We start from the raw sequence: 21,134 nt of genomic DNA on the forward strand, positions 1-21,134 counted from the left end.
TCATTCAGCCTATGGAAGTCAGCAGTGGGGGATCTGACAAACAAACACAAAGGAAAGAAAGGGAACAGAAAAAAGGCTAAACAAAGAGGGGGATGAGGGATGATGGTGGACTAGAGGAGGTGGGGTGGTGGAGGACTAGAGGAGGTGGGGTGGTGGACTAGAGGAGGTGGGGTGGTGGAGGACTAGAGGAGGTGGGGTGGTGGAGGACTAGAGGAGGTGGGGTGGTGGACTAGAGGAGGTGGGGTGGTGGAGGACTAGAGGAGGTGGGGTGGTGGAGGACTAGAGGAGGCGGGGTGGTGGAGGACTAGAGGAGGCGGGGTGGTGGTGGACTAGAGGAGGCGGGGTGGTGGTGGACTAGAGGAGGTGGGGTGGTGGTGGACTAGAGGAGGTGGGGTGGTGGACTAGAGGAGGTGGGGTGGTGGTGGACTAGAGGAGGTGGGGCGGTGGTGGAATAGGGGAGGTGGGGCGGTGGTGGAATAGGGGAGGTGGGGTGGTGGTGGACTAGAGGTGGTGGTGGACTAGGGGAGGTGAGCGGTAGTGGAATAGGGGAGGTGGGGTGGTGGACTAAAGGAGGTGGGGGACTAGGGGAGGTGGGGTAGTGGACTAGAAGAGGCGGGGTGGTGGTGGACTAGAGGAGGTGGGGTGGTAGACTAGGGGTGGTGGGGTGGTGGACTAAAGAAGGTGGGGATGTGGTGGACTAAAGGAGGTGGAGGACTAGGGAGGTGGTGGACTAGGGGAGGTGGAGCGGTGGTGGAATAGGGGAGGTGGGGTGATGGTGGAATAGAGGGGGTGGATTGGTGGTGGACTAGAGGGGGTGGAGTGGAGGTGGGGTGATGGTGGAATAGGGGAGGTGGAGCAGTGGTGGAACAGGGGAGGTGGTGGAATAGGGGAGGTGGGGTGATGGTGGACTAGGGGAAATGGGGGACTAGGGGAGGTGGAGTGGTGGTGGAATAGGGGAGGTGGGGGACTAGGGGAGGTGGAGTGGTGGTGGACTAGAGGAGGTGGGGTGGTGGTGGACTAGAGGAGGTGGTGGACTAGAGGAGGTGGGGTGGTGGTGGACTAGGGGAGATGGGGTGGTGGTGGACTAGAGGAGGTGGGGGACTAAGAGAGATGGGGGACTAGGGGAGATGGAGTGGTGGTGGAATAGGGGAGGTGGTGGACTAGGGGAGGTGGAGTGGTGGTGGAATAGGGGAGGTGGTGTATTGGACTAGAAGAGGTGGGGTGGTGGTGGACTAGAGGAGGTGGGGTGGTGGTGGACTAAGGGAGGTGGTGGACTAGGGGAGGTGGAATAGGAGAGGTGGACTAGAGGAGGTGGGGTGGTGGTGGGCTAGATGAGGTGGGGTGGTGGTGGGCTAAAGGAGGTGGGGGACTAGGGGAGGTGGAGTGGTGGTGGAATAGGGGAGGTGGGGTGGTGAACTAAAGGAGGTGGGGGACTAGGGGAGGTGGGGTAGTGGACTAGAAGAGGCGGGGTGGTGGTGGACTAGAGGAGGTGGGGTGGTGGACTAGGGGTGGTGGGGTGGTGGACTAAAGAAGGTGGGGATGTGGTGGACTAAAGGAGGTGGAGGACTAGGGGAGGTGGTGGACTAGGGGAGGTGGAGCGGTGGTGGAATAGGGGAGGTGGGGTGATGGTGGAATAGAGGGGGTGGATTGGTGGTGGACTAGAGGGGGTGGAGTGGAGGTGGGGTGATGGTGGAATAGGGGAGGTGGAGCAGTGGTGGAACAGGGGAGGTGGGGAGGTGGTGGAATAGGGGAGGTGGGGTGATGGTGGACTAGGGGAAATGGGGGACTAGGGGAGGTGGAGTGGTGGTGGAATAGGGGAGGTGGGGGACTAGGGGAGGTGGAGTGGTGGTGGACTAGAGGAGGTGGGGTGGTGGTGGACTAGAGGAGGTGGTGGACTAGAGGAGGTGGGGTGGTGGTGGACTAGGGGAGGGGGTGGTGGTGGACTAGAGGAGGTGGGGGACTAGGGGAGATGGGGGACTAGGGGAGGTGGAGTGGTGGTGGAATAGGGGAGGTGGTGGAATAGGGGAGGTGGAGTGGTGGTGGAATAGGGGAGTTGGTGTATTGGACTAGAAGAGGTGGGGTGGTGGTGGACTAGAGGAGGTGGGGTGGTGGTGGACTAAGGGAGGTGGTGGACTAGGGGAGGTGGAATAGGAGAGGTGGACTAGAGGAGGTGGGGTGGTGGTGGGCTAGATGAGGTGGGGTGGTGGTGGGCTAAAGGAGGTGGGGGACTAGGGGAGGTGGAGTGGTGGTGGAATAGGGGAGGTGGGGTGGTGAACTAAAGGAGGTGAAGTAGTGGACTAGAGGAGGTGGAGTGGTGGTGGAATAGGGGAGGTGGGATGGTAGACTAAAGGAGGTGGAGTGGTGGTGGAATAGGGGAGTTGGGGTGGTGAACTAAAGGAGGTGAAGTAGTGGACTAGAGGAGGTGGAGGGGAGGTGGGATGGTAGACTAAAGGAGGTGGAGTAGTGAACTAGAGGAGGCGGGGTGGTGGTGGACTAGAGGAGGCAGGGTGCTGGTGGACTAGGGGAGGTGGGGGACTAAAGGAGGTGGAGTAGTGGACTAGAGGAGGTGGGGTGCTGGTGGACTAGGGGAGGTGGGGGACTAGGGGAGGTGGGGACTAGGGGAGGTGGGGGACTAGGGGAGGTGGAGCGGTGGTGGAATAGGGGAGGTGGAGCGGTGGTGGAATAGGGGAGGTGGGGTGGTGGTGGACTAGGGGAGGTGGGGTGGTGGTGGACTAGGGGAGGTGCGGGACTAGGGGAGGTGGAGTGGTGGTGGAATAGGGGAGGTGGAGCGGTGGTGGAATAGGGGAGGTGGGGTGGTGGTGGAATAGGGGAGGTGGAGCGGTGGTGGACTAGAGGAGGTGGGAGACTAGAGGTGGGGTGGTGGTGGACTAGAGGAGGTAGGGTGGTGGTGGACTAGAGGAGGTGGGGTGGTGGTGGACTAGAGGTGGGGTGGTGGACTAGAGGTGGGGTGGTGGTGGACTAGAGGTGGGGTGGTGGTGGACTAGAGGAGGTGGGGTGGTGGTGGACTAGAGGAGGTGGGGTGGTGGTGGACTAGAGGAGGTGGGGTGGTGGTGGACTAGAGGAGGTGGGGTGGTGGTGGACTAGGAGAGGTGGGGTGGTGGTGGACTAAGAGAGGTGGGGTGGTGGTGGACTAGAGGTGGGGTGGTGGTGGACTAGAGGTGGGGTGGTGGTGGACTAGAGGAGGTGGGGTGGTGGTGGACTAGAGGAGGTGGGGTGGTGGTGGACTAGAGGAGGTGGGGTGGTGGTGGACTAGAGGAGGTGGGGTGGTGGTGGACTAGAGGTGGGGTGGTGGTGGACTAGGAGAGGTGGGGTGGCGCAGTCTCATGCTGTGTGTGTTTGTGTGTGTGTATGTGTGTGTGTGTGTGAGCTTGTTGTGCTTAGTATTCTGAATCAATGTGGGTTTAGAACAGGGATTGGAACCAGTTCAGGGAACAGAACCGACAACTGGAAAATAAAGACATTTTTCAAGGAACAGAATCAGAACAAAAGTGATCTCTACTGTTCCGGAACAGAACCATTATTTTAAAAGCATGGAACCGGTTAATAACGTTATTTTATTTTCCATGCATTGTTTTCAGTCCCACAAAAAACGTAACAAAGTGCATATGCAAAGCCCTCACACTCTGTCACTAAGAAAAGTTTTCCAGTGTCCGACTGACAGAAAAGTATTCCAGTGTCCGACTGACAGAAAAGTATTCCAGTGTGCGCGTGTGTAGGCTACCTGCCCCTTCCCCTCTGAAAAATAGTCTAGTAGCCTACTGACTTTACAAGTCTGATTCAGAAATTAGGGAAGAGAGATTTTTTATTAGAGAAGAATGGATTAACCTTTTCAGTGCTAGTTAACAATACTATAGTTACCATGTTTCACATTGGATTTACTAACTACAAAAAGGTCAGAAATGTTTTTATTTGAATTCTGGTGCTGCTCTGCACAAACCAGCAGGACTGGTCCAACGTTAAGACAACTTTCTGAAGTTCAAAGACATTCAAAGTTCCTTCATATAAGCTGCTCTTCCGAAGGTATAATTCTGTGGGTCTAATTCAGATGATGCATGTCATAACAACAAGATGCCCACCGTTTCAAGCCAATCCTCCTCCACCCTCCCACTCTTTCCCCACCCGGAAAATGTCAGTCGCATCCAACGCCCTACATTCGTCTGTCCAATGCATGTAAATAGCTTGCCCGCTCCATAGCAACCTGCTATATCCTCACTGATTGGTGAAGTCATTTCATGTCGAGCTAAATGTTAAAAGAAAGTCCATTTCAGAGGTTTATAAAGGAACAGAAAGGAATGATATTAATCTTTGCTTTTTGTTGGGTTCGAACTGGTTCAGAACTTTATTTTGCTGGTCGGAACAAAAAAAATGTATGTTTCTGTTCAGAACAAAACAATTGGAAAATAATTTAGGTTCCAACCCCTGGTAGAGAACAAGCAAAATGATCACAATCTGAAATGACAAGGATTCTGAATGCAACATAACACACAGGGTGATAGCAACATGATGGAACTAACAAAACACAACACAGGGTGGTAGCAACATGATGGAACTAACAAAACACAACACAGGGTGGTAGCAACATGATGGAACTAACAAAACACAACACAGGGTGGTAGCAACATGATGGAACTAACAAAACACAACACAGGGTGATAGCAACATGATGGAACTAACAAAACACAACACAGGGTGGTAGCAACATGATGGAACTAACAAAACACAACACAGGGTGATAGCAACATGATGGAACTAACAAAACACAACACAGGGTGGTAGCAACATGATGGAACTAACAAAACACAACACAGGGTGGTAGCAACATGATGGAACTAACAAAACACAACACAGGGTGATAGCAACATGATGGAACTAACAAAACACAACACAGGGTGATAGCACATGATGGAACTAACAAAACACAACACAGGGTGGTAGCAACATGATGGAACTAACAAAACACAACACAGGGTGGTAGCAACATGATGGAACTAACAAAACACAACACAGGGTGGTAGCAACATGATGGAACTAACAAACACAACACAGGGTGGTAGCAACATGATGGAACTAACAAACACAACACAGGGTGGTAGCAACATGATGGAACTAACAAAACACAACACAGGGTGGTAGCAACATGATGGAACTAACAAAACACAACACAGGGTGGTAGCAACATGATGGAACTAACAAAACACAACACAGGGTGGTAGCAACATGATGGAACTAACAAACACAACACAGGGTGGTAGCAACATGATGGAACTAACAAAACACAACACAGGGTGGTAGCAACATGATGGAACTAACAAAACACAACACAGGGTGGTAGCAACATGATGGAACTAACAAACACACACAGGTGGTAGCAACATGATGGAACTAACAAAACACAACACAGGGTGGTAGCAACATGATGGAACTAACAAAACACAACACAGGGTGGTAGCAACATGATGGAACTAACAAAACACAACACAGGGTGGTAGCAACATGATGGAACTAACAAAACACAACACAGGGTGGTAGCAACATGATGGAACTAACAAAACACAACACAGGGTGGTAGCAACATGATGGAACTAACAAAACACAACACAGGGGTGGTAGCAACATGATGGAACTAACAAAACCACAACACAGGGTGGTAGCAACATGATGGAACTAACAAAACACAACACAGGGTGGTAGCAACATGATGGAACTAACAAAACACAACACAGGGTGGTAGCAACATGATGGAACTAACAAAACAACACAGGGTGGTAGCAACATGATGGAACTAACAAAACACAACACAGGGAAACAAGCGGTTGGTAAAGATGCAGGTTTGGTTCCATGCAGAAGACATTTCATAGGAGCTGATTAGTAATTAAGAGTCTGTGCATCATTCATGCCTAACCCTCAACCCATACGGAGGCTAACCTAGTTTAGCTTCAACATGCTAGTGAGATTACCAATGCTATGTAGGCTAACCTAGCTTAGCTTAATTACCATGCTAGTTCAATGACCAATATTACGGAGGCTAACCTAGCTTAGCTTCATCACCATGCTAGTTAGAGGACCAGTGCTAGGGAGGCTAACCTATATTAGCGTCATCATTATACTAGTTAGCAGGCAGCATTCGCCACTTACAGTATAGTACAGGTTAGGCATCGCCCAGCGTGCAAAACAAGCAGACTCATTGCTACTGAAGCAAATCTAGTTTTATCACCTACATAATATATCATTAATATAGATTCAATATCAGCCAGCCATCATCAACTATATTATCCTATCCAATAAAAAGCCTCCGCTCAGTCTTGCTCAATCCCCATTGGTCAGCGTGGCCACGCATGCTCCGCCTCATGATGCAAAGGACACATCTGATTGGTTACCTGAGCTGATTTAGGAGCTCATTGGCTTCTAGTGGTTTACGCAAGAACCTGGGAGATCTGCGCAAAACAGAGAGAGGAGTTCACACACACAGTTCTCAAACACACACAGATCTCCCACACACTGAGTGTACACATGGAGTACATCAGACATACTGGTGGGGAGCTTGTACTGTAATGAGTCCTCTGTAGACCTCTGGGGGGAGGAAGGGAAAGAGGGAAGGGGGTGACAGACAGACAGAAGGAGATAGGGGGGAGGAAACGCAAAAGAGAGAGAGAGAGAGAGAGAGAGAGAGAGAGAGGGAGAGAAAGAAAGCGAGATGGAGAGAGGAGATACAGAGAGAAGGAGATATAGGGGGAGGGAAAGCGAGAGAGAAAGAGAAAAAGAGAAAGAGAGAGAAAGCGAGAGAGAGAGAGAGAGAGAGAGAGGGAAAGGGAGAGACAGAAAGCGAGATGGAGAGGAGATACAGAGAGAAGGAGATATAGGGGGAGGGAAAGCGAGAGAGAGAGAGAGGGGGAGGGAAAGCGAAAGAGAGAGAAAGTGAGAGGGGGAAGGAAAGCGAAAGAGAGAAAGAGAAAAAGTGAGAGGAGAGGAGATACAGAGAGAAGGAGATAGAGGGGGAGAGAAAGCGAGAGAGTATGTGTGAGAGAGAGAAAGCAAAAGAGAGAGACAAGATACAGAGAGAAGGAGATAGAGGGAGGGGGAGGGAGGGAGAGCGAAAGAGAAAAAGAGAGCAAAAGCGAGAGAGAGAGAGAAAGAGAGATGTACCTGTTGGTCTCTTTGAGTCCTAGATAAGCCTGAGTGATTGCACCAGAGTCCTTCATCTTATGGACATCCTCTGCATAGTGCACTGGCTCTGTCATTGTCTCCTGGAGAGAGGGATGACATGGAGGGGGATGAGAGAGAAAGAGAAAATAAACACATTCACATGTAGAGAAGACACAACAGAGAATCAGACAGAGAACAGAGAGTCAGACAGAGTCAGACAGAGAACAGAGTCAGACAGAGAACAGAGCGTCAGACAGAGAACAGAGCGTCAGACAGAGAACAGAGAGTCAGACAGAGAACAGAGAGTCAGACAGAGAACAGAGCGTCAGACAGAGAACAGAGAGTCAGACAGAGAACAGAGCGTCAGACAGAGAACAGAGCGTCAGACAGAGAACAGAGCGTCAGACAGAGTCAGACAGAGAACAGAGCGTCAGACAGAGAACAGAGCGTCAGACAGAGAACAGAGCGTCAGACAGAGTCAGACAGAGAACAGAGAGGCAGACAAAGAACAGAGCGTCAGACAGAGAACAGAGCGTCAGACAGAGAACAGAGAACAGAGAGTCAGACAGAGAACAGAGACAGAGAACAGAGCGTCAGACAGAGAACAGAGCGTCAGACAGAGAGCAGAGAGTCAGACAGAGAGCAGAGAGTCAGACAGAGAGCAGAGAGTCAGACAGAGAGCAGAGAGTCAGACAGAGAACAGAGCGTCAGACAGAGAACAGAGCGTCAGACAGAGAGTCAGACAGAGAGCAGAGAGTCAGACAGAGAACAGAGGCAGACAGAGAACAGAGCGTCAGACAGAGAACAGAAAGTCAGACAGAGAACAGAGAGTCAGACAGAGAACAGAGCGTCAGACAGAGAACAGAGCGTCAGACAGAGAACAGAGCGTCAGACAGAGAACAGAGCGTCAGACAGAGAACAGAGCGTCAGACAGAGAACAGAGCGTCAGACAGAGAACAGAGAGTCAGACAGAGAACAGAGACAGAGAACAGAGCGTCAGACAGAGAACAGAGCGTCAGACAGAGAACAGAGACAGAGAGTCAGACAGAGAACAGCGAGTCAGACAGAGAACAGAGAGTCAGACAGAGAACAGAGACAGAGAGTCAGACAGAGAACAGAGAGAAAGACATTATGACAGTATTATTCCACTTTAATCTTGACCCATCCAGTATTGTGAATCTAAAGACTATACATACGGTGGTGTTACATGCAAATAAATCAGTGGCATGTGTGTATGTGTTTAAGCTAGTCATTCCCAGAGCATGCAGTCAGCAGAGTTCTAGTACCTTCTCATCCTTTAGGAAGGCATGGCAGGAGAGAGAGATACAAGGAGAGAAGAGACTGGAGTGTTAGAAGCATTGTTAGTGCAGTGGACAGACATGAAAAGGTTTCACGTGTGTATGTATGTATGTATGTATGTATGTATGTATGTATGTATGTATGTATGTATATATATATATATATATATATATATATATATATATATATATCTCTGCGAGTCTGTGTGTATATGTGCATGTCTGTGCATGGGTCAGTGTGTGTGTGTGTGTTTGCACATGTCTGTGCATATGTGTGTGTGTGTGTGTGTATATGTGTGTGTGTGTGTGTCCCTCCATGTCTCCTACCTTGTGCTGCATGGCCTCCTTCTGTGAGACCAGTTGGGATCGTAGAATCAGCACCTCCTCTTTCCGCACCTCCAGCTCCTCGCACGAGGAGTTCAGTTGGTCCATGAGAACTTTGTAGGGTGGACTTCCTGGTGCCCCCGCCCCAGCGCCTGCATTACCCAGCAGGCTCTGCCTCATGGCGGTCAGGTCGTGCTTCAACTTCTTGTTCTCGGAATCCAGCTCCTGGCGCTGTGGATTAAAGATGGATGAGAGACAGAGAGTTAATACACACCCATAGAGATGGCAACGCTAAAATGGGTTATATCCATCTAGAGATCTCTATCCATCTGTGTACAACACACTCACCCAGCAAATCCAGTCCCAAATCAACCCCTAGCCCCGTGATGGGCAACTGGCGGCCCCCGGGGCCCTTGAGCCACGAGCTGTTGCCCACCTAAGTCCTAGCCCCTACCCACTACGGTAGATATGAGTAGATTGGATATCTATACAATACCTTGAGAGACTCGTACTCCAGTTCTGCTCCACGTGATTTCTTATGCTCCTCATCATCCTGACAGACAGAGAGGTCCGACAGTAAAGTAAGTAAGACTGTGGTTGTAATACAGTAATACAGCATAGTATTGTAGTAATATTGTGTATTACTGTGGCTGTACCCTGACTCTAGCCCGCTGGAACTGCTCCTCCTTGTTTTCTAGCTCGTTGCGGAGAGAGGATTTCTCCTGCTCCAGCTCGGTCACGCGCTTCTGCAGCTTCAGAGTCAGAGACGTGTCCATGCCCCGGGTCACATCCTGTCACAACAGGAAGTGAGGTCAGAGACAGGAATGACACTGACAGGCGGAGCTTTGGGGCATCGTCATGGGCATTAAAGACATTAGCTGTCAATACTGTGACGACCCTCCCACTCTGTCTGCTGTATTTCTCTCTTTGCTCTTGTTCCTTATTAGGATGCCAGTGGGCGGAGTTGGAAGGGTCGTCAGCTAGATGGGAAACACCTGGGCTCGGGTGTGTCCCAGGATAAAGACACCTCTTCCACAGTCATTGGGGAGACTCTCTCCATGCAGACACCTTGTTTTTGGTTGTGCTAGTTATGGTATCTAATAAATATATATTTTTGATACTCCTTGTCTCCACGTTGTCTCCCTTTTGTTGCGAACTCTGAGCCAGTTCGTAACAATACTAAAACATTACAGAAAGTGTTTTACTGAATGACGACCAATTCTGCAGGGTTGTAGTTGTAATAACTGTAAATTAACTACAGAACAGGTTGAAGCAACATAAGCTAGTTGTTTGTAACATTTTCTAATGGTGAAAGGAAGTTCCTGTCTAAGTCCCGCCCCACTCACTTCTCCATGTCGGGAACTTTCTTCTGATTCGGCGAACTCGGAGTTGTAGGTGCACTCTGATCCGTTGCTGCTGTGGGTGGAGTCTGTTCTCCTGTGGCCGGGCTTGGGCACGCTCTGGAGAAAGGAGGGGCAAGGGGATGTTAGTGTGTGTTTGTGGTGTGGTGCAGTGATGGTTTGGTGTGTGTGTATAGTATGGTGGGGCAGTGTGGCGTGTGTGTGTGTGGTCTGGTTCGGTCCAGTGTTTGTGTGTGTGCGGTCTGGTTCGGTCCAGTGTTTGTGAGTGTGTGTGTGGTCTGGTTCGGTCCAGTGTGTGTGAGTGTGTGTGGTCTGGTTCGGTCCAGTGAGTGTGTGTGGTCTGGTTCGGTCCAGTGAGTGTGTGTGGTCTGGTTCGGTCCAGTGTGTGTGTGTGTGGTCTGGTTCGGTCCAGTGTTTGTGAGTGTGTGTGGTCTGGTTCGGTCCAGTGTGTGTGAGTGTGTGTGGTCTGGTTCGGCCCAGTGTGTGTAAGTGTGTGTGTGGTCTGGTTCGGTCCAGTGTGTGTGTGTGTGTGTGTGTGGTCTGGTTCGGTCCAGTGTTTGTGAGTGTGTGTGGTCTGGTTCGGTCCAGTGTGTGTAAGTGTGTGTGGTCTGGTTCGGTCCAGTGTGTGTGGTCTGGTTCGGTCCAGTGTGTGTAAGTGTGTGTGGTCTGGTTCGGTCCAGTGTGTGTGAGTGTGTGTGGTCTGGTTCGGTCCAGTGTGTGTGAGTGTGTGTGGTCTGGTTCGGCCCAGTGTGTGTAAGTGTGTGTGTGGTCTGGTTCGGTCCAGTGTGTGTGTGTGTGTGTGTGTGGTCTGGTTTGGTCCAGTGTTTGTGAGTGTGTGTGGTCTGGTTCGGTCCAGTGTGTGTAAGTGTGTGTGGTCTGGTTCGGTCCAGTGTGTGTAAGTGTGTGTGGTCTGGTTCGGTCCAGTGTGTGTGTGTGGTCTGGTTCGGTCCAGTGTGTGTGTGTGGTCTGGTTCGGTCCAGTGTGTGTGAGTGTGTGTGGTCTGGTTCGGTCCAGTGTGTGTGAGTGTGTGTGGTCTGGTTCGGTCCAGTGTGTGTGAGTGTGTGTGGTCTGGTTCGGTCCAGTGTGTGTGAGTGTGTGTGGTCTGGTTCGGTCCAGTGTGTGTGAGTGTGTGTGGTCTGGTTCGGTCCAGTGTGTGTGGTCTGGTTCGGTCCAGTGTGTGTGTGTGTGTGTGTGTGTGTGTGTGTGTGTGTGTGTGTGTGTGTGTGTGTGGTCTGGTTCGGTCCAGTGTGTGTAAGTGTGTGTGTGGTCTGGTTCGGTCCTGTGTGTGTGTGTAAGTGTGTGTGTGGTCTGGTTCGGTCCAGTGTGTGTGTGTGTAAGTGTGTGTGTGGTCTGGTTCGGTCCTGTGTGTGTGTGTGTAAGTGTGTGTGTGGTCTGGTTCGGTCCTGTGTGTGTGTGTGTGTGTGTGTGTGGTCTGGTTCGGTCCAGTGTGTGTGTGTGTGTGTGTGTGTGTGTGGTCTGGTTCGGTGCAGTGTGTGTGTGTGTGTGGTCTGGTTCGGTCCAGTGTGTGTGTGTGTGTGTGTGTGTGTGGTCTGGTTCGGTCCAGTGTGTGTGTGTGTGTGTGTGTGTGTGGTCTGGTTCGGTCCAGTGTGTGTGTGTAAGTGTGTGTGTGGTCTGGTTCGGTCCAGTGTGTGTGAGTGTGTGTGGTCTGGTTCGGCCCAGTGTGTGTAAGTGTGTGTGTGGTCTGGTTCGGTCCAGTGTGTGTGTGTGTGTGTGTGTGGTCTGGTTCGGTCCAGTGTTTGTGAGTGTGTGTGGTCTGGTTCGGTCCAGTGTGTGTAAGTGTGTGTGGTCTGGTTCGGTCCAGTGTGTGTGGTCTGGTTCGGTCCAGTGTGTGTAAGTGTGTGTGGTCTGGTTCGGTCCAGTGTGTGTGAGTGTGTGTGGTCTGGTTCGGTCCAGTGTGTGTGAGTGTGTGTGGTCTGGTTCGGTCCAGTGTGTGTAAGTGTGTGTGGTCTGGTTCGGCCCAGTGTGTGTAAGTGTGTGTGTGGTCTGGTTCGGTCCAGTGTGTGTGTGTGTGTGTGTGTGGTCTGGTTTGGTCCAGTGTTTGTGAGTGTGTGTGGTCTGGTTCGGTCCAGTGTGTGTAAGTGTGTGTGGTCTGGTTCGGTCCAGTGTGTGTAAGTGTGTGTGGTCTGGTTCGGTCCAGTGTGTGTGTGTGGTCTGGTTCGGTCCAGTGTGTGTGAGTGTGTGTGGTCTGGTTCGGTCCAGTGTGTGTGAGTGTGTGTGGTCTGGTTCGGTCCAGTGTGTGTGAGTGTGTGTGGTCTGGTTCGGTCCAGTGTGTGTGAGTGTGTGTGGTCTGGTTCGGTCCAGTGTGTGTGAGTGTGTGTGGTCTGGTTCGGTCCAGTGTGTGTGGTCTGGTTCGGTCCAGTGTGTGTGTGTGTGTGTGTGTGTGTGTGTGTGTGTGTGTGTGTGTGTGTGTGTGTGTGTGTGTGGTCTGGTTCGGTCCAGTGTGTGTAAGTGTGTGTGTGGTCTGGTTCGGTCCTGTGTGTGTGTGTAAGTGTGTGTGTGGTCTGGTTCGGTCCAGTGTGTGTGTGTGTAAGTGTGTGTGTGGTCTGGTTCGGTCCTGTGTGTGTGTGTGTAAGTGTGTGTGTGGTCTGGTTCGGTCCTGTGTGTGTGTGTGTGTGTGTGTGTGTGTGGTCTGGTTCGGTCCAGTGTGTGTGTGTGTGTGTGTGTGTGGTCTGGTTCGGTCCAGTGTGTGTGTGTGTGTGGTCTGGTTCGGTCCAGTGTGTGTGTGTGTGTGTGTGTGTGTGTGTGTGTGGTCTGGTTCGGTCCAGTGTGTGTGTGTGTGTGTGTGTGGTCTGGTTCGGTCCAGTGTGTGTGTGTAAGTGTGTGTGTGGTCTGGTTCGGTCCAGTGTGTGTGTGTAAGTGTGTGTGTGGTCTGGTTCGGTCCAGTGTGTGTGTGTAAGTGTGTGTGTGGTCTGGTTCGGTCCAGTGTGTGTAAGTGTGTGTGGTCTGGTTCGGTCCAGTGTGTGTAAGTGTGTGTGGTCTGGTTCGGTCCAGTGTGTGTAAGTGTGTGTGGTCTGGTCCAGTGTGTGGGGTCTGGTTCGGTCCAGTGCGTGTAAGTGTGTGTGGTCTGGTTCGGTCCAGTGTGTGTAAGTGTGTGTGGTCTGGTTCGGTCCAGTGTGAGTGTGTGTGGTCTGGTCCAGTGTGTGTGAGTGTGTGGGGTCTGGTTCGGTCCAGTGCGTGTAAGTGTGTGTGGTCTGGTTCGGTCCAGTGCGTGTAAGTGTGTGTGGTCTGGTTCGGTCCAGTGCGTGTAAGTGTGTGTGGTCTGGTTCGGTCCAGTGCGTGTAAGTGTGTGTGGTCTGGTTCGGTCCAGTGTGTGTGGTCTGGTTCGGTCCAGTGTGTGTAAGTGTGTGTGGTCTGGTTCAGTCCAGTGTGTGTAAGTGTGTGTGGTCTGGTTCGGTCCAGTGTGTGTGGTCTGGTTCGGTCCAGTGTGAGTGTGTGTGGTCTGGTTCGGTCCAGTGTGAGTGTGTGTGGTCTGGTTCGGTCCAGTGTGAGTGTGTAAATGTTGACATGCTATGCGTTAGCCTCCTACCACAGAGAGAGTGATTTCTTCCTTGAGGTCGTCGTAGCGTTCCTCCAGTCTCAGGTGTTCTGTTAGGAGGTTCTGGTAGCGAGACCTCTCCTCGTTCAGATCGCTCTCCAACTGCTGAGTCTCCTCCACTAATGCACGAGTCATTTTCTCTGAAACGGGGAGGAGGTGGAGATGGGGAGGAGAGAGCACAGAGAGAAGAAGGGAAAGGAGAGGAGAGAGAGGAGAGAGAGGAGAGAGAAGAGAGAGCACAGAGAGAAGAAGGGAAAGGGGAGGAGGTGGAGAAGAGAGAGCACAGAGAGAAGGGAAAGGAGAGGAGAGAGAGGAGAGAGCACAGAGAGAAGAAGGGACAGGGGGAAAGAGAGGAGAAAGAAAAGTTCAGCACGTGTGGGGAACGTATCATCAATTCTCTGTATGGAACTTCAACAATGAATGTGATTGGTCTAAAAGTATTAACACGGAATGTGATTGGTCTAAATCTAGTAACAGTGAATGTGATTGGTCTAAAGCTAGTGAATGGTTGGTACCTGTCATCTGCTGGCTCTGTTCCTTGATCATTCGGTTCAGGTCGTCTTTCTCTGTCTTCAGCAGACCATTCTGCTGCTTCAGCTCTGCTACCATCTTCACACACAGGATAAAGTACTTCTATCAAGTCTACCACAGCCTATTGGTCCAGTAATCCATCAGTCATGTGATTTGAGAACACTAGCAGGTCTGGGTCTAATAGTTTCAAATACTTAAGGTGCACTTGATTTGCTGGACCAGTGAGCAGAGTTGGGGGCGTTTCAGAACATTTCCATTGGTCCCAGTGTACAGGGTGAAACAAATCAAGTGCATCTTCAGTATTTGACAGATGTTCTGTATCTGACTCAGGTCTGGACTGTAGAGACATTGGGGTTTAGTTGATTTCACTGGGCTTCTGGAGGACTGCTCTACTGTACTGTACAGCTAGCACTAGTCTACCTGCTCTTAACTACACACCCACACTACACTAGTTTACCTGCTCTTAACTACACACCCACACTACACTAGTCTACCTGCTCTTAACTACACACCCACACTACACTAGTCTACCTGCTCTTAACTACACACCCACACTACACTAGTCTACCTGCTCTTAACTACACACCCACACTACACTAGTCTACCTGTCTCACCTACACACCCACTACACTAGCCTACCTGTCTCACTTAAACCCACACTAGCCTACCTGTCTCACCTGCACACCCACACTACACTAGCCTACCTGTCTCTCTTACACACCCACACTAGCCTACCTGTCTCACCTACACACCCACTACACTAGCCTACCTGTCTCACCTACGGTACATTAGCCTACCTGTCTCACCTACACACCCACACTACACTAGGCTACCTGTCTCACCTACACACCCACATTACACTAGCCTACCTGTCTCACCTACACTCCCACAGTACACTAGCCTACCTGTCTCACCTACACACCCACTACACTAGTCTACCTGTCTCACCTACACACCCACTACACTAGCCTACCTGTCTCACCTACACACCCACACTACACTAGCCTACCTGTCTCACCTACACTCCCACAGTACACTAGCCTACCTGTCTCACCTACACACCCACTACACTAGTCTACCTGTCTCACCTACACACCCACTACACTAGCCTACCTGTCTCACCTACACACCCACACTACACTAGCCTACCTGCCTCACCTACACACCCCACTACCCTAGCCTACCCGTCTCACCTACACACCCCACTACACTAGCCTACCTGTCTCACCTACACTAGCCTACCTGTCTCACCTACACTAGCCTACCTGTTTCACCTACACACCCACACTACACCAGCCTACCTGTCTCACCTACACACCCACAGTACACTAGTCTACCTGTCTCACCTACATACCCACTACACTAGCCTACCTGTCTCACCTATACCACACTAGTCTACCTGGCTCAGCTACACTACACTAGTCTACCCGTCTCACCTACACACCCACACTACACTAGCCTACCTTTCTCACTTACACTACACTAGCCTACCTGTCTCACCTACACACCCACACTACACTAGCCTACCTGTCTCACCTACACACCCACACTACAGTCGTGGCCAAAAGATTTGAGAATGACACAAATATTAATTTTCAGAAAGTCTGCTGCCTCAGTTTGTATGATGCAATTTGCATATACTCCAGAATGTTATGAAAAGTGATCAGATGAATTGCAATTAATTGCAAAGTCCCTCTTTGCCATGCAAATTAACTGAATCCCCCAAAAAACATTTCCACTGCATTTCAGCCCTGCCACAAAAGGACCAGCTGACATCACGTCAGTGATTCTCTCGTTAACACAGGTGTAAGTGTTGACGAGGACAAGGCTGGAGATCACTCTGTCATGCTGATTGAGTTCGAATAACAGACTGTAACGTGCCGTCATCATTGCTTTACACAAAAAGGGCTCCACAGGCAAGGATATTGCTGCCAGTAAGATTGCATCAAAATCAACCATTTATTGGATCATCAAGAACTTCAAGGAGAGCGGTTCAATTGTTGTGAAGAAGGCTTCAGGGCGCCGAAGAAAGCCCAGCAAGCGACAGGACCGTCTCCTAAAGTTGATTCAGCTGCGGGATCGGGGCACCACCAGTACAGAGCTTGCTCAGGAATGGCAGCAGGCAGGTGTGAGTGCATCTGCACGCGCAGTGAGGCGAAGACTTTTGGAGGATGGCCTGGTGTCAAGAAGGGCAGCAAAGAAGCCACTTCTCTCCAGGAAAAACATCAGGGACAGACTGATATTCTGCAAAAGGTACAGGGATTGGACCGCTGAGGACTGGGGTAAAGTCATTTTCTCTGATGAATCCCCTTTCCGATTGTTTGGGGCATTCGGAAAAAAAGCTTGTCCTGAGAAGACAAGGTGAGTGCTACCATCAGTCCTATGTCATGCCAACAGTAAAGCATCCTGAGACCATTCATGTGTGGGGTTGCTTCTCAGCCAAGGGAATGGGCTCACTCACAATTTTGCCTAAGAACACAGCCATGAATAAAGAATGGTACCAACACATCCTCCGAGAGCAACTTCTCCCAACCATCCAGGAACAGTTTGGTGAAGAACAATGCCTTTTCTAGCATGATGGAGCACCTTGTCATAAGGCAAAAGTGATAACTAATTGGCTCGGGGAACAAAACATCGATATTTTGGGTCCATGGCCAGGAAACTCCCCAGACCTTAATCCCATTGAGAACTTGTGGTGAATCCTCAAGAGGCGGGTGGACAAACAAAAACCCACAAATTCTGACAAACTCCAAGCATTGATTATGCAAGAATGGGCTGCAATCAGTCAGGATGTGGCCCAGAAGTTAATTGACAGCATGCCAGGGCGGATTGCAGAGGTCTTGAAAAAGAAGGGTCAACACTGCAAATATTGACTCTTTGCATCAACTTCATGTAATTGTCAATAAAAGCCTTTGACACTTATGAAATGCTTGTAATTATACTTCAGTATTCCATAGTAACATCTGTCAAAAATATCTAAAAACACTGAAGCAGAAAACTTTGTGGAAATTAATATTTGTGTCATTCTTAACTTTTAGCCACGACTGTACACTAGCCTACCTGTCTCACCTACACACCCACACTACAATAGCCTACCTGTCTCACCTGCACACGCACACTACACTAGCCTACCTGTCTCACCTACACTACAATAGTCTACCTGTTTCACCTACACTACACTAGCCTACCTGTCTCACCTACACACCCACACTACAATAGCCTACCTGTCTCACCTACACTACAATAGCCTACCTGTTTCACCTACACTACACTAGCCTACCTGTCTCACCTACACTACACTAGCCTACCTGTCTCACCTACACACCCACTACACTAGCCTACCTGTCTCACCTATACCACACTAGCCTACCTGTCTCACCTACACACCCACACTACACTAGACTACCTGTCTCACCTACACTACAATAGCCTACCTGTTTCACCTACACTACACTAGCCTACCTGTCTCACCTACACTACACTAGTCTACCTGTCTCACCTACACACCCACACTACACTAGTCTACCTGTCTCACCTACACACCCACACTACACTAGTCTACCTGTCTCACCTACACACCCACACTACACTAGTCTACCTGTCTCACCTACACACCCACACTACACTAGTCTACCTGTCTCACCTACACACCCACACTACACTAGTCTACCTGTCTCACCTACACACCCACACTACACTAGTCTACCTGTCTCACCTACACACCCACACTACACTAGTCTACCTGGCTCACCTACACACCCACACTACACTAGTCTACCTGGCTCACCTACACACCCACACTACACTAGTCTACCTGGCTCACCTACACTAGTCTACCTGGCTCACCTACACACCCACACTACACTAGTCTACCTGGCTCACCTACACACCCACACTACACTAGTCTACCTGGCTCACCTACACTAGTCTACCTGGCTCACCTACACACCCACACTACACTAGTCTACCGGTCTCACCTACACCAAGGCAATGGCCACCCAGCCCGCCATGTGCCCAGTCTGCAGTAGATTCCCCTGGGTCCTAAACCATTGAACCATGACACATTCTTATACAAACTTGTCACACTTCTATAGGGCCACTATGGGAACAATGTATGAAAGGGAGCCATTTAACAGAAACATATCTGAGAAGTGACTGGAGGAGACAAGATGAAGAGATGACTAGAGTGAGCTGTTTTCTATCCCACCACATCCCTCACCTTTTCCATCTCATCCCTGTACTTGGTAGCCCAGTCCTCTATGGTCTTCTTCTCTTTCTGGGTGGTGGTCAGCTCCTTCCTCAGCCTCTCCAGCTCCTCCAGAAGGGAAGTGACACGGTTGGCGTTGTTCTTGGCTTCCTCTTCTATCCCCTTCAGCTTAGACACCTCTACCTTCAGCTTCTCACTCTCCACCGCGTGGGACGTCTCCAGAGAGTTCAGCCGCTCGCTCGTCACACGGTTGTCTTTAGCCTGGGAGAGAGAGATCATGTTAATGTAATGTGTGAAGATGCATATTCTGTTCGAGCAGTCACTCTTGGAGAAGAAAGTTTGTTCTCCAGCAGCACAAAGATCCAAAATGGCCGCCTGGTTTCTACAGAGCCCCACCTGTTCGTCTAACTTCCTCTGCAGCTGCATGATCTTATTCTCCATGCCGACGTTAAGTTTCTTGAAATGTTCAACGGAGCGGGCCTCGATTTTCAGCTTCTTCAGCTCTTTCTTGGCCTTCATCCTCCTGATGCAGCACTGCAGATAGACGATGGCTCGCAGAGAGCGCTTGTACCGCTGTCTGGCCAGCCAGCCACGCACATGTTTCTGGATGAACACAGCTTTGTGGTTACGCAGCAACTGTGGAGAGAGAGGGAGAAAGAGAGAGTTAGTTCCTGTGAATGTAATGTGAGAATTCTGGTGTTCCTGAGCTCTTATTGGTCTCCTGGGCTTCATCTTGCTGTTAATCCACAACAACAGGAGATCTATCTAGTGTCTACTCTTCTACCTAATACAACAGACGAGTGATGTCAGAGACACAGAGAGAGAGAGAGAGACAGAGAGAGAGAGACACAGAGACAGAGACAGAGAGAGACAAACAGATATCCTGACAGGGTTATGTTAAAGAGGTCAGCTGTGTGTGTCAGTCAGAGGGACAGTCCCTAACTACTGCCATGTCACCTGACCCCAACATGGTCCCAGTAACCAGAGAGACACCAGCCTAGTTCTCTCCCTAACTCCCAATAACCACAGACACCAGCCTAGTTCTCTCCCTAACTCCCAGTAACCAGAGACACCAGCCTAGTTCTCTCCCTAACTCCCAATAACCACAGACACCAGGCTAGTTCTCTCCCTCACTCCCTGTAACCAGAGACACCAGCCTAGTTCTCTCCCTAGCTCCCAGTAACCAGAGACACTAGCCTAGTTCTCTCCCTAACTCCCAGTAACCAGAGAGACACCAGCCTAGTTCTCTCCCTAGCTCCCAGTAACCAGAGAGACACCAGCCTAGTTCTCTCCCTAACTCCCAGTAACCAGAGACACTAGCCTAGTTCTCTCCCTAACTCCCAGTAACCAGAGACACCAGCCTAGTTCTCTCCCTAACTCCCAGTAACCAGAGACACCAGCCTAGTTCTCTCCCTAACTCCCAGTAACCAGAGACACCAGCCTAGTTCTCTCCCTAACTCCCAGTAACCAGAGACACCAGCCTAGTTCTCTCCCTAACTCCCAGTAACCAGAGACACCAGCCTAGTTCTCTCCCTAGCTCCCAGTGACCAGAGACACCAGCCTAGTTCTCTCCCTAGCTCCCAGTAACCAGAGACACCAGCCTAGTTCTCTCCCTAACTCCCTGTAACCAGAGACACCAGCCTAGTTCTCTCCCTAACTCCCAGTAACCAGAGAGACCAGCCTAGTTCTCTCCCTAACTCCCTGTAACCAGAGACACCAGCCTAGTTCTCTCCCTAACTCCCAGTAACCAGAGACACCAGCCTAGTTCTCTCCCTAACTCCCAGTAACCAGAGACACCAGCCTAGTTCTCTCCCTAACTCCCAGTAACCAGAGACACCAGCCTAGTTCTCTCCCTAACTCCCAGTAACCAGAGACACCAGCCTAGTTCTCTCCCTAACTCCCAGTAACCAGAGACACCAGCCTAGTTCTCTCCCTAACTCCCAGTAACCAGAGACACCAGCCTAGTTCTCTCCCTAGCTCCCAGTGACCAGAGACACCAGCCTAGTTCTCTCCCTAGCTCCCAGTAACCAGAGACACCAGCCTAGTTCTCTCCCTAACTCCCTGTAACGAGAGACCAGCCTAGTTCTCTCCCTAACTCCCAGTAACCAGAGAGACCAGCCTAGTTCTCTCCCTAACTCCCTGTAACCAGAGACACTAGCCTAGTTCTCTCCCTAACTCCCAGTAACCAGAGAGACACCAGCCTAGTTCTCTCCCTAACTCCCAGTAACCAGAGAGACCAGCCTAGTTCTCTCCCTAACTCCCTGTAACCAGAGACACCAGCCTAGTTCTCTCCCTAACTCCCAGTAACCAGAGACACCAGCCTAGTTCTCTCCCTAACTCCCAGTAACCAGAGACACCAGCCTAGTTCTCTCCCTAACTCCCAGTAACCAGAGACACCAGCCTAGTTCTCTCCCTAGCTCCCAGTGACCAGAGACACCAGCCTAGTTCTCTCCCTAACTCCCAATAACCACAGACACCAGCCTAGTTCTCTCCCTAACTCCCAATAACCACAGACACCAGCCTAGTTCTCTCCCTAACTCCCAGTAACCAGAGACACCAGCCTAGTTCTCTCCCTAACTCCCAGTAACCAGAGACACCAGCCTAGTTCTCTCCCTAGCTCCCAGTAACCAGAGACACCAGCCTAGTTCTCTCCCTAACTCCCAGTAACCCGAGACACCAGCCTAGTTCTCTCC

At 50.7% G+C, this 21,134-nt stretch overlaps 1 protein-coding gene across 8 annotated transcripts in view; it reads right to left on the reverse strand.

Moving 5' to 3' along the window:
• Positions 1-21,134, reverse strand: part of LOC115166979 (unconventional myosin-Va) — a 51,573-nt gene that overhangs the window by 20,712 nt on the left and 9,727 nt on the right. For 4 of the 8 annotated variants that reach the window (XR_003870409.1, XR_003870408.1, XR_003870412.1 and 1 more), the window contains exons 9-19: positions 18,838-19,077; positions 18,454-18,702; positions 14,219-14,312; positions 13,695-13,843; positions 10,133-10,246; positions 9,443-9,577; positions 9,283-9,339; positions 8,790-9,017; positions 8,451-8,459; positions 7,165-7,265; positions 6,399-6,455 (exon numbers count right to left, since the gene is read on the reverse strand). Coding sequence is in view for 1 of the 8 variants with exons in the window: in XM_029720966.1 (XP_029576826.1) it covers positions 6,399-6,455; positions 7,165-7,265; positions 8,451-8,459; positions 8,790-9,017; positions 9,283-9,339; positions 9,443-9,577; positions 10,133-10,246; positions 13,695-13,843; positions 14,219-14,312; positions 18,454-18,702; positions 18,838-19,077 (1,433 nt within the window). In the remaining 7 variants the exon portion in view is untranslated. The remainder of the gene's footprint in view (positions 1-6,398; positions 6,456-7,164; positions 7,266-8,450; positions 8,460-8,789; positions 9,018-9,282; positions 9,340-9,442; positions 9,578-10,132; positions 10,247-13,694; positions 13,844-14,218; positions 14,313-18,453; positions 18,703-18,837; positions 19,078-21,134) is intronic. The other 4 variants (XR_003870410.1, XR_003870414.1, XR_003870413.1 and 1 more) reach the window with 2 other exon arrangements.

Source organism: Salmo trutta, chromosome 29 (assembly GCF_901001165.1).
Source record: "Salmo trutta chromosome 29, fSalTru1.1, whole genome shotgun sequence".
Taxonomy (NCBI): Eukaryota; Metazoa; Chordata; class Actinopteri; order Salmoniformes; family Salmonidae; genus Salmo; species Salmo trutta.